General features: G+C 44.0%; 2 protein-coding genes across 2 annotated transcripts; both read left to right on the top strand.

The window, feature by feature from the left end:
- The first annotated feature begins 3,753 nt into the window (after positions 1–3,753).
- On the top strand, positions 3,754–6,616 carry LOC142896614 (multiple inositol polyphosphate phosphatase 1-like). Its single transcript, XM_076038397.1, has 5 exons — positions 3,754–4,406; positions 4,569–4,763; positions 5,173–5,270; positions 5,711–5,841; positions 6,083–6,616. The coding sequence occupies exons 1-5, from the start codon at positions 3,830–3,832 to the stop codon at positions 6,450–6,452; spliced, it is 1,371 nt and encodes a 456-aa protein (XP_075894512.1). The 5' UTR covers positions 3,754–3,829; the 3' UTR covers positions 6,453–6,616.
- A 688-nt stretch (positions 6,617–7,304) lies between these two features.
- On the top strand, positions 7,305–11,013 carry LOC142896588 (multiple inositol polyphosphate phosphatase 1-like). The gene is made up of 5 exons (XM_076038347.1): positions 7,305–8,067; positions 8,838–9,032; positions 9,522–9,619; positions 9,755–9,885; positions 10,439–11,013. Exons 1-5 carry the CDS (start codon positions 7,476–7,478, stop codon positions 10,809–10,811), a joined length of 1,389 nt encoding a protein of 462 aa, XP_075894462.1. The 5' UTR covers positions 7,305–7,475; the 3' UTR covers positions 10,812–11,013.
- The last annotated feature ends 1,135 nt before the right edge of the window (positions 11,014–12,148 follow it).

Consider the following 12,148-nt stretch of genomic DNA (forward strand, 5'->3'; position numbering starts at 1 on the left):
AGAAGTAGCAGGCACACAGTGCAAACATGCCGGCAGGTAAGACGCATTTTATGCAAGTGGTGGTTGGAGTTGGGAGGCTAAAAACAAGCAAACTGAAAATAAATCAATAAGGATAAGGCTACGAATAAGGCTACATTCATACTGCAGGCCAAAGTGGCCCAGATATGACTTTCCCCCACCCATATGTGATCTATATCTGGTGATGATTTATACGACAGTCTAAACTAATCTAAATAAATTTAAAAAAAATCAGACCCAGGCCACTCTTACATGTGTCCCTCATTTGGGTATTGCAATGCGACAGCAGTCTGCTGAACGTTCAGGCTGCAGTCCTTAAAACAAAATAACATAATATGTCTTAAAGGAAGAAGTATGAAGTATATAAGAAGCACCCTGCTTCCATTTTTGATGAAGATTTATTTAAACAGAAGGATTACAAAGCAGCGTTGCAATCTGAACCAGAAGCGAGGGAACTATAAAAAGTAATTCTCACAATAAGACATAACATTTTCATACTATTTCAGGCTCAGGCTATTGCAACAGCGACCTCGGCTATGGCTGACGTTAAATATCAATGATAAATAAAAAGTAATGTATACAAGTGTGAAACTAAATTCAATCAACCAAAAGATGACATAACTTGCTTTTTTCTGCCGAGAGGAGGAGCGTGAGGAAAACGGTTTGGTTTCAAGGACAGAGAGGGAAGTTGATGATCTCAGCTGGACCATATAAGCGAGCCGTCAGCTGAGGCAGTTTATCTAAGACTGAATCATAGCTGCTCCCACTGACAACTCATTGTTTCCAAAATGCTGAGCTCTGCAACGAGGTCTCCAACGCAACTGGGACGGGTGTTTGGTCAACAATAACTCCCATTGAACCGATCATATTTCCCCCCATCTGTCACTCCCAAGATGTAGTCTCAGAGTCGCCACGCCAGGTAGGCAGGTGCGTGGGTGTGTGTGTGTGTGTGTGTGTGTGTGTGTGTGTGTGTGTGTGTGTGTGTGTGTGTGTGTGGGAGGGGGGGGCGCTGATTTCACGGTGACTGAGACCATGCCAGTCACTCGGATCGTCCCTCAAGATCTCAAACTCCGACTGCTACGCCTCCGTGCAGTATTCACTGCGGTTATCAGCGTGAGCGCGTCTCTTCTTTTTTTCTTTTTTTTCAAACGACACGTGTGCAAAGGTGACCGTGTCCAGTCCCTCCCCAAAAATCGGGGGCACACACACACAGAGACAGACAGACAGACGTGTCACTTTACGACGAACGTCCATGCATGTCAGAACACGCGTCCCGCACGGCCCTCCTGTTCCTCCTCCAAGATGGGGGGAATGATATGCTATGGAAGAGGAGGCGAGGCGAGGCGAGGCGAGGCGAAAACACAAACAACACAGACAACTGTTCGACTGCTGCCACCTACACCAAGAGCGAGTGATATTTACAGAGAGACAAAAGACTGGAAGACCAGCGAGGAATGCATTATGCGGTTCACGGCCATCGTGGCATCACGGACACACCTTTAAAAAAAAAAAAAAAAAAATAGCGTTACAGCGGAGACAGCGTTGACACAGGTGGCTTCACGTCGTAAAAGAAACCGTTTTTTTTAAACACTCGTTTTGAGGCCTTGCCTGCTACCGTACACTGTGGCTTAACAGCTTAGAGACCAGCCGCCTATAAATAGATGAGCAAACTGGCGTCTTCAGTGTTGAGCTAGTGCGCTAACGTTAGCTCGCTAGCGCGGGTTTTCGGGGTAACAGTTAGCCGCGTTCTGTGGGTCACAGATGTTTGTGTCAAAGCACGGATATGTAACACATTTCATTGTTACCCACCCCTCGGTTGGAATTCGCCCAGCGCCCCCTGAATTTTTAGCCTCTGTGGCGATCGTGTTGGATAGGGACTTGGGATACGGTTGAGATGTTTGGCCGTCAACAGATAAATTGTTTAGGCACAAGGCCACCGAGCGTCATCCGTTAGCTGACCATACGCCGTGTGAATTTGATAACAGAAAAGCGCTTGCTTGGCTGGGCATAGCTGTTCAACGAGTTGCCCTAAACAACGGCGTTTCCACTGGCAACTTTAGGTTTCAAGCATGGCACATTAACTGACAGTTAACTTTGCCTTGCAAATACTTGGAGATGAAATAAACCACCCGTACACATGGCCGAGAGGCTTCGGCGCTTGGCTACGGATACTTTCGGAATAAAGATTGGTAAATGTATACATAATAAGAAAATGCCTTACCTTGAGCTGTTGAGGGAGTTCGCCCCCAAACTGCCCGTGCGAATCCCTGCTTGTGTATGCGATGTGCAGGCGCTTCAGATAGATTTGTGACTGAGAGTAACGGGGAGTTCCCAAACGTCACTGGCATGGCTTCTTCCAAGTGCCGTCAGAAAGACCACTCCCCCGGCACCCCAAAATAGAAATGAAACGTGAAGGGTCACTGCTGCACGTTCGGTCCATGAGTCCAATGACTCCAGAACTAACTGAACCTCTCGGTAATCCAATCGAATGGACGTTCTATGAGGATAACCTCGTAAATGTGGTAGACTCAATCTGGATGGCGGGAGGCGCACTTGAACGCAACATCAGTGAGATCACCTTCGCCATCTGCTGGTGAAGGATAGTGACCGCAATAGATTGGTTTGCTAAATGGTACCAGCCAGGGCAATAAATACAAACACGTAAATACTTGTTTCATGGCTCATACTGCCCGCTGTATTCTGAGACGATTAAACAAGCAGCAATACTGTCTAACTTTTATTCACTTGAATGTTTTACCCCATGACGATTTTTGAACTGCTTGTGCTGCTTGCTTGATAAGGTAGCACTGGCAGAGGTTGCCTGTCTTGTTAAGCCAGTGAGTACATTTTCTTCAGCGTCGAGACACAGAGCATTCACTGTCTCATCATCTCAGCATTATCAGTCTCAACTTGTATGCAACCTCTCTGGGAATGTGTAAATCGATCCGTCTCAGTCTTCTCCCAGGACATTTGATCTGTTAAGGAGTTGCAACATAGATAAAAAGGAAAAAAAAAAAAAAGAGGCATTGATTTCCATGTGAAAATGTAGAGTTCTCATTGCTTCAAGGAAAGACACATTTTAATTCACATTGGAGAAAAATGTATTTATGTTAAAAAATAAAATAAAATAAAAGTTTACCGACAGCCCAGTTACCAACAGACATAAAAGAATTTCATTCATTCATTCATTCATTCATTCATTCATTCATCCTCTATACCCGCTTATTCCTATTCAAGGGTTGCAGCTGTCTTAGGGCGAAGGCAGAAAAGAATTTCAAATTTTTACATAGAAAACTAACTCTAGCATTTGGTTTTCTTTACCAGGGGGTAGCCAAGATAAATGTTTTTGTTTTGTTTTTTTAAATGTTCCAACCATGAGACTGGAATATCAGAAATAAACTAAAGACACTTTAGAACAACTGCAAATGTTGTGTACATGTCTGGCACATTCTTTTCAACCATTGAGTTCTAACTAAGACTGTTTCCAAATTCTAGGCTGAAAATACATGAATTCATATATATATATATAATTCTCCATTTGAAAAAGGTCAACTTTCCAACACTAATTGCAAAAGCAGCTAAAAATGTTGGGACTCCCTAATGTGAACTGTATTGCTCATTGGAATGTCATAGATATCAATCAAAAGCTAGCACAAAACATGTTTACACTTTAAGGCCATGCTACTGCGAGAAAAGGGGGGTTAACAAACTGAACTTTGTTCAGTCCAGTTTTTCACATCTGTCTACAAGCGTGCTAGTTTTGTCAGTATTTTGAGGACGGCTGCTTTTCAATTCCCACCTAACCTGCATCATGTCCACTTTTCTTCAGAGATTAATAATCTTTCAAGTTCTGAGCCTCTGCAGTTCTTTGGGTACCTCGCGACCTTTACAGAATGATGGCATACCAGCCATCGCCAAATATTTTAATACCAAAGGAAGGTATGAAGAAGTGAATCCTTACCTGAGAGAGGACATACTTGCTGTGAATAGGTCTATTTTACAACCGCCATCAGCACAATGTCGGGAAATTTATTTGCTTGCCGTAATAAGACACGGCACAAGGTATCCCACCACCAAAAATATCAAGGACATGCAGCGGCTCTACAACATCATTCTGCACAACGCCACAGGGGAAGACAGATGGTTGCGGAAGATCCAGAGCCATTGGAGGATGTGGTATGTCGATGAAATGGACGGGAGGCTTGTTCAGAAAGGCGTGGACGAACTCAAGCATCTGGCGGTCAGGTTGTCCAGGTTGTTCCCCTCAATGATCTCACATGAGAAGCTCCGCGGTGGGTTCTTCAAGATCTTGACCAGCTCCAAGCACAGGTGTGTCGACAGCACGCTGGCATTCAAGGCTGGACTTCTGGATCAGTGGGCAATCACAGGTACGTCTGGACCTTCACACAAAGTCCCCAAGTGTTGATGTAGTTGAAAACTAGAAAGAAGTCTAAAGTGCAATGTATAATCCTGTAAGGCAAAACAATGTTTTAAGCAGATTAAGTTTTACATGTTTCTTAATATGATATGTTTATTGTTTCCCCCCACAGACTTGGAGTTTGGACATTCATTGAATGACACCCTGATGAGGTTCTTTGACCACTGTGCCAAGTTCGTGCACGGGGTTGATAATAATGCATCGGCCGTGGTGGAGGTGAACAAATTCAAACAGGGGCCAGAGATGAGGAGAGTCCAGGAGAATATTGCTCGCCGTCTTGGAGTCCCACACAGTGTCATCACATATGGTGATACCTGCAAAAAAAACAACTCTGTTTTGCGCATGTTTAATCTAAAGCAAATATGGTTTATAATATATGGTTTGGAATTAAATACAGAGAACTATCAAACATAAATTAATGCACTATACTGCAATATACAAAAACCTTTCACTCAATGTCTTGCAAAAAGAGGGATAGTGAATCTGATGCTTTGTCACGACTGGTGGACTTGTATAGATCCACTAGATGGAGCTGTTTTCTAATTTGTAAGACCTCTGCAGTACGTGCCCAAAATGTTATACTATAATTAATACTTCGATATGTCTACATTCAATGTTAAGACAAATGCACTTTTAATATTTATTTCAATGGCCTTCTCACAAGTCTGTAGTATGTGTACGATTTTTCAACTCATCTCTGTTTCATTGTCCTACAGATTTGTCTGAGGCTGCATTTTTCTTTTGCGCATATGAATTTGCAATAAGTTCGGTAAACTCTCTATGGTGTCAGGCCTTGGATGAAGATGATGCAAAGGTATGAGCAATTAGAGGTCAGCGATTTACACCTTGCTTAATTTAAACCGTACATCACAGTTGACATTTCAAAGATGTGAGATTGAGTGGGATTGAGTGGATTTTGAAACTATTAACTTTATTATTATACATTTCAATTCTAGTTGGGTAAAATTTTCTTCCTGTTTTTTTCAGGTTTGTGAATATGTTTTGAGGAAATGTAAGTCTTCTATAGTGACTTCATTTCAGAAAGTGCCTACACTGTACACATTGTATACAGAGTGTTAGAACTACTTGCCACATTACTCGCTCATTTAAAAACCCTGTGGCTTTTTCTTTGTACCTTACATTTGTAGTGCTGAACAGTGTGAAAGTGAGATGAAGCTGTTAACACCACGAGTGAGATAGTCACTATGGTTTGAAAGTTTCAAATTTGCAATAAATGCATGCATGCATTTGCAGGTCATAGAGTATGCAAGCGATCTGAGAGAATTCTGGAAAAGAGGCTACGGCCACGACATCAACAGCAAAGCCAGCTGCGGTCTGTTCCATGATGTGTTTAACCGGTTGAACAGGGCTGCTAGTGAGAACAAGCAAGTAAACATGTCAAATTCATCTGTGCTCAATGCAACGACGCAAAACAAACATCATGACACTCAGGAGGTCCTTCAGCGTGTTTATTTTAAGGTTGTTGTCCAATCTTTTGCTTGTTTACAAGTTCCATCAAAGTGAGAAAGCACATGATAAATGATTTATTATAGGTAAACTGAACTAATCCCTCTTGATCTGTGGCATTAGAACTGGATTTAAGGACATGTTTTGTCTTGTATTAAGGTCAGGCAGGGAAGTTACTGAAGCTGTGACGGTCCAGATTGGCCACGCTGACACCATCCTGCCACTTCTCACCCTCCTCGGCTTCTTCAAGGACAGCTCGACGCTGACCGCCACCAACTACGCCGAGCAGACACATCGGTCCTTCCGCACCAGTCACATGATGCCATATGCAGCTAACTTAGTCCTGGCACTGTACGACTGCGGGAGCGATGGCCTGAGACTGCAGCCGCTGCTCAATGAAAAGCCGGTGACCTTTCCCGGTTTGTCTGGCCAGACGGCGTCCATGCCTCGGTTTGAGGAGGTGAAGGAGTACTACAGGGAGCTGCTCCAGGGCTGTGACTTTGAGGCCGAGTGCAAGCTCGAAGTTTAGGAAATTAGAATGGCTTCTATTTGTGCTTTGCACTGCGGGTACAAATCTTTTGCACCGTAAGAACAGGTTTGATAAATGGTTGTCTGAATCCACTCAACATGTTTTATAGAGGAAAAAAACAGCATGTTTAGCAGATAACTTGAATAAAGAATGAATCATCATGATGGGTTTGTGTAGTGCTTTGTTTGAGTTTCACTCTGTTCTTGTTTAAATTAGATTAGATTTCCAGGACAAATTGATCATGTTTACAGGGTCTGGTTCCAAGTTTTGAAGCAAACGCTTTTGGCCAACTTCTGCCATGGAGACCAATTTTGAACACTGGAATGGAAGTTCCTCGGGTTAGCTATGATTCTATTATGACGATAATTCTTCATTCATTTACTTTTACAATCACATAAAAATAAAAGCAAAAAAACTGCAACCACAAAAACACTTCATACCAGTAGCTCTATTTTTATTTTAAGTTTTAAAGTCATTTATTTGCATGTATTGATTTCATCTATTTTACGTTGTGTTCTTTGGCTCGCCTTTGCGATCGTCCTCATCCTTGATTTGGACTTTATGTACTTCAAAGTCACTTAACTGTAAAGTCACTCACCTTCTTTTTCTTAGTGTTTTTCTATCACTCAACATAAGAAATAATACCATAGACAACTCGGCACCAAGAAAACATTCAGGCCACTTGGAAAACACTGACGAGCATAATGATGAAAAAATGATGATGAAGCATTAGATTTTTGTCATAAATTTAAGCATACTTGTTCAACCACGTTCTTGCTTGGGGGAGGGGCTTTGAGACCCGAATGTTATTTTTTTTTTTAAATCCTTTTTGAGTTTTATAGAACATGTAAAACCAATTTGTGTAGTCAAACGTGCTATTTGTGCTGTTTGTTGGACCATAAAAACGATTGCAACGTTTGTTGACGCTATAGAAAGCTAGACCCTGCTGACGTCACTCTCTCCGGGTCCTGGGCCGCAGTTAGTCGGCCACGCGAGCGGCGGCGCTACCAGGCCCCATCCATCATGACGGCCGCTGCCTGGAAGTATTTGCTCAATCTCTGCGTCGTAACGGTCTTCTGCTGCTGCTTCTTCCGAAGCGACGCGACCACCTCCGGCGCAAACCCGGACATCCCGGCCATCGCCGACTACTTCACCACCAAAGGGAGGTACGAGGAGGTGAACCCCCACCTCAGGGACGACATACTTTCGGTGAACGGCTCAGCTCTGCAGCCTCCTTTCGAACAATGTCGCCTAGCGCATCTGACCGCCATCATAAGGCACGGGACGAGGTACCCGTCCAGCAAAAACGTCAAGAAGATGCAGCGGCTCTACGAGCTGGTTCAGACGGGCGCCCGGGGTCAGGAGAGCTGGCTGCGGGAGCTCCAGGGCCAGTGGACGATGTGGTACACCGAGGACATGGACGGCAGGCTCGCACCCAAAGGCGTGCTGGACCACAAGCGACTGGCCGTCAGGCTCTCCAAGCTGTTTCCCTCGGTTCTGTCGGAGGAGAAGCTTCGGGGTGGCTACGTCCAGTTCATGACCAGCTCCAAGCATAGGTGTGTCAACAGCACGCTCGCGTTCCAGGCTGGCCTCGCGGAGCTGTGGGCTATCACAGGTACGAGTAGCATTTGCAGTAGCACTGGGGCTACTGTGTGACCGTTACTAATCATAAGTGTCTCCAGCTCATCCTTAAATTCCCCCCTGCCCTGTCCCCCAGAAACGAAAAAAAAAGAGTACTTTTGCTGAGAAAACGCCTGCTAGAATAGACCAGTGTGACCATTTGTGACGTCACAGAGGGTTCAAAACAACCCGTCCCTTCCAATTGAATGACATCTGTGCAAAAGAGCTTTCCCCCCATCACATTATGTTACATTGACACATTAAAATGAGATCCATACGGTTTCCACTGTGGCAGAGCTAGTGTCTCTCATTTCATTTGCACAGAGAATTGGTGACTGTGACTCTCTTCATGTCCCTCCTTAGTCACAGACAGGAAACAGGAAGTTGCACAAGTGGACGCAGGCTGGCGTAACTAACAAATGGCCTTCATACTTCTACTTCTACTACTACTGCTAGTAGTAGTAATATTAATAATGATACTAATAATAGAAAACGAAAAAAAGATATTTAAAGTATTTTTTTATTAATATGTATTTTCGTCTCCCATTCAGGCAGATTATTTCATTTATAGGTCTCATTTTGGTCTCCATTGGCCACATGGGTACAACAAACATAACAGAAATTTTTAGCAAAATGCTTAATCCATGGATGGTTATGGCAGGCTGAAAACAGAGAGTTAATTGTGCCCCTCTGGGATAAAGCCGGGAAAGAGCTGGGAACGGATATAACGTGGCACCTTTTTCCTCTTCTGTCTCCTCAATCCAGATAAGGAGTTTGACCATGCAGTGAACGACGCTCTCATGAGGTTTTTTGACCAGTGCACCAGGTTTGTAGAGGAGGTGGAAGACAACCCGGAAGCTCTGTCCGAAATGGAGAAGTTCAGGCAGGGACCGGAGATGCGGAGGGTCCTGCAGAAGGTCGCAGACCGCCTCAGAGTGCCGTACAATAACATCACCTATGGTCAGTGAGCGGTGAAGAAAGGGAAAATGTGACAGGGATTGTTTGGATCAAGGTTCAGCTTTCTGATTATGCAACATAAGATTATGCCTTATCGTGAGACAACTTAATATAAATCCATGGAGTGTGGGTGGAGCCTCTAGAAAGGGAAAACAAGGATGGGTCAGTTTAAAGGTCCCATTTGTCACAAACTTCATAAAATGTATAATGATTTCTGTGTGCATGCATGTGTGCGTGTGCGGCCTGTCCCCTTTGCTCTGGCGGAAGGTTTCTCAGGGTCACACTTGTGGATATTGAGAGCATATTTAGAACAGACTGTCTTTTTTCAGGACGAGACAACGAGTTCTCAAATGGCAACAACCTTGACAAGTCAGGTTGTTAGCCTTTCGCTGGCAGCCCCCCTGTGCTTTCTGTCAACAAACAAGACACTCAGTGCTATGTTGTTCCTCAATTAATTTTTTTGTTGGCACTGTATTTTTTTCTCCCCTTCAGATATGGCGGAAGCTGCATTTTATTTGTGCGCCTACGAGCTTGCTATCAAGACGGTGAACTCCCCTTGGTGCCAGCTCCTGGACGAGGTTGATGCACAGGTACACGCCTGCTGTATCTCGTGAGCTTGCCTACTGTGTCAGTGTTCACCTGTTTGATCCATTACGTAATCCAAAAATAATCACAGATGTATGTCTCTGTATGTTAACCAAATTGTTCAAATGGCTTTTGCACAGGTCATAGAATACGCCAATGACCTGAAACAGTTCTGGAAAAGAGGCTATGGCCATGATATAAATAGCAAAGCGAGTTGCACCCTCTTTCATGATGTCTTCAGTCGACTGGAAACGGCAGCCCGTGAGATCAGGTGAGCAGTGTTAGATAACACAGGAATGGTGATCGACTCTTTCTCAATCTCGTGCCTTCCTGTCAAGTGTCATTCCTCACACATTCGTCAATAACTGCCTTGGATTCAAGTTTCAGTTTTGCAGAAGACACGTCACACCTGGATCTTTTCAAAACGGCCTGTAGCCAGGCATGGTTCTATCCCAAGGCACTAGGCTAGATTTGCATCCAAGGCAGATTAAGGCAACTTTCGAAGTCAGCACCACAGTATTGCTTTTTATTGAGACAAATGTTTTATCAAGATGCCCCACTGCTTCTTGAAAATGACTGCCCAGAGTCAAGACAGTATGATTGAATTCTTCATTCTTAGACTTTTTCATGCTCATAGTATAAAATGTGATGTGTTTATGTGCATTTAATTGTCTTTCAAAGTTTAGATCCCACAAGTGCTACACTGACATGTTAAAAAATTCAGAATTTCTTGATTGATTTGTGTGCAAGCTCAACATCGGTATTATTTTCCCCAGTAGTAAGCACAGAATACTGAATTAGTAAGCATTTGTTCTGTATGGAAGGGACGGCCAGGAGGTGACGGAAGCTGTGACGGTCCAGATCGGCCATGCAGAGACCCTCCTGCCACTGATCACCCTCCTCGGTTTCTTCAAGGATAGCACAACGCTGACCGCCACCAACTTTGCAGAGCAGACGCATCGCACCTTCCGCACCAGCCACATAATGCCCTACATCGCTAACCTCGTCCTGGTGCTGTACGACTGCGGGAGCGATGGCCTGAGACTGCAGCCGCTGCTCAACGAGAACCTGGTGACTTTCCCCGGTTTGTCCGGCCAGACGGCCTCCATGCCTCGGTTTGAGGAGGTGAAGGAGCACTACAGGGAGCTGCTCCAGGGTTGCGACTTTGAGGCCGAATGCAAGTTGTTCAGGAATTAAGTTGACGTTCAGGCAGACTGGGCAGAGTTTGGAATGACTGAGACTGAAGTGCCTTTTTGCCAGAGAGTTAAAATTATTGTATTAATAGCCACTTAATTGACTAAACACCTTCCCAGTGTGGCATCTAATTATATTGTGTATCTTACAATGTATGTCCACAATTATAAAAATAAAAAAATAATCTGTTGTTTTTGGAATTGGAGTTTCTTAGTGTCTTGGAGTTTTCAATAATGCCCCATTTATCCACAGCCTCCGCCCGACACAGGCTCTTCTTTTTTTTTAGGGAGCCTATTGGTCTCCCGCTGCGTTTTGAGTTCACCCATTCAGCCAGCGACAGCATCACAATATGTAGGCAGGTCGAGGCGTATACGGTACATAGCTTGGAGAGGGTGACAGGTTACAGTCGACAGTCCCTATAGATTGAACGTGTTGCCTACGCCCCAGTGCTGTTTGCTGTGTCACCATGAATTATTTCATGATCACACAATTTTGCTCAGGACCCCACAGGGAAGTCAGGACTGGATTTTATTATAATAATTTTTCTATAACCATGTGAATGAGTTGCTTGAACTAATCAGTTGTAATTACACAAAGGTATACATTATGAATGGGTTTATTTGGGGTTTTACTCTTGGTGGAGAGTTATGGTTGAGGTTACAAGCATGCTGGCTTCCACCACAAAGATCTGTCAAAAAAATACCCAACTACAAAATGATGACTGATTTCAGAAGTGCACCCAGCAGTGTAGACACCAACATCAAAGCAACACATGCAGCAGAAGGGGCGCTGAGGTTTGATTTCAAAATGTGACTCAAAATCCAAGGTTTTCACACAATGATCTCTTCATGTTGTTCATGTGCTTGGCCTGCTCCAAATCAATAAGAGAAAGGCGAGTGCCAGTATATCAAGCGTGTAGCAAACAGTCTGACAGCCCTAGGATCATGCATGAAGACACACGTATTTGAAACAGGTTGGTCTTGTATTCCATTGCAAGGATTAGAATGTAATGAGCCATTCCTCGTTAATTGCCCACAGTGGAATTGGTTTCAGGTGAGCCGCAGCCAAATGGTGTTATTTACATTAAAAGCACAAACTGCAAAGTTGTCACTGCCTGACAGAGAACCAGGTAGTTCCATTCTTCTAGAGCCATCCTTCTATATATGAGGTGATGTTTACGGTTTACGGTCGAAATGTTGAGAGTCAAGTCGACACAGCGCGCGCGACGTACAGGTCTGCATTAGCGGCGTCGGCTTTTTTTTTTTTTTTTTTTTTTTTTGTCTGATAGTAGCAGGGAAAATGATCTGTCGTTGTTAACGATCTTCGAGCAGCAAGTTCGT

The sequence above is a fragment of the Nelusetta ayraudi genome, unplaced genomic scaffold (assembly GCF_046127955.1).
Source record: "Nelusetta ayraudi isolate G7.1 ecotype Tasmania unplaced genomic scaffold, CSIRO-AGI_Nayr_v1 ptg000056l, whole genome shotgun sequence".
Lineage (NCBI taxonomy): Eukaryota > Metazoa > Chordata > Actinopteri > Tetraodontiformes > Monacanthidae > Nelusetta > Nelusetta ayraudi.

Coding starts and splice junctions, on each gene's coding strand:
- LOC142896614 (XM_076038397.1), top strand. CDS start 3,830: ATGTCCACTTTTCTTCAGAGATTAATAATCTTTCAAGTTCTGAGCCTC. Junction 4,407..4,568: donor GGATCAGTGGGCAATCACAG/GTACGTCTGGAC, acceptor TTCCCCCCACAG/ACTTGGAGTTTGGACATTCA. Junction 5,271..5,710: donor TGGATGAAGATGATGCAAAG/GTATGAGCAATT, acceptor ATGCATTTGCAG/GTCATAGAGTATGCAAGCGA.
- LOC142896588 (XM_076038347.1), top strand. CDS start 7,476: ATGACGGCCGCTGCCTGGAAGTATTTGCTCAATCTCTGCGTCGTAACG. Junction 9,033..9,521: donor GTACAATAACATCACCTATG/GTCAGTGAGCGG, acceptor TCTCCCCTTCAG/ATATGGCGGAAGCTGCATTT. Junction 9,886..10,438: donor ACGGCAGCCCGTGAGATCAG/GTGAGCAGTGTT, acceptor TCTGTATGGAAG/GGACGGCCAGGAGGTGACGG.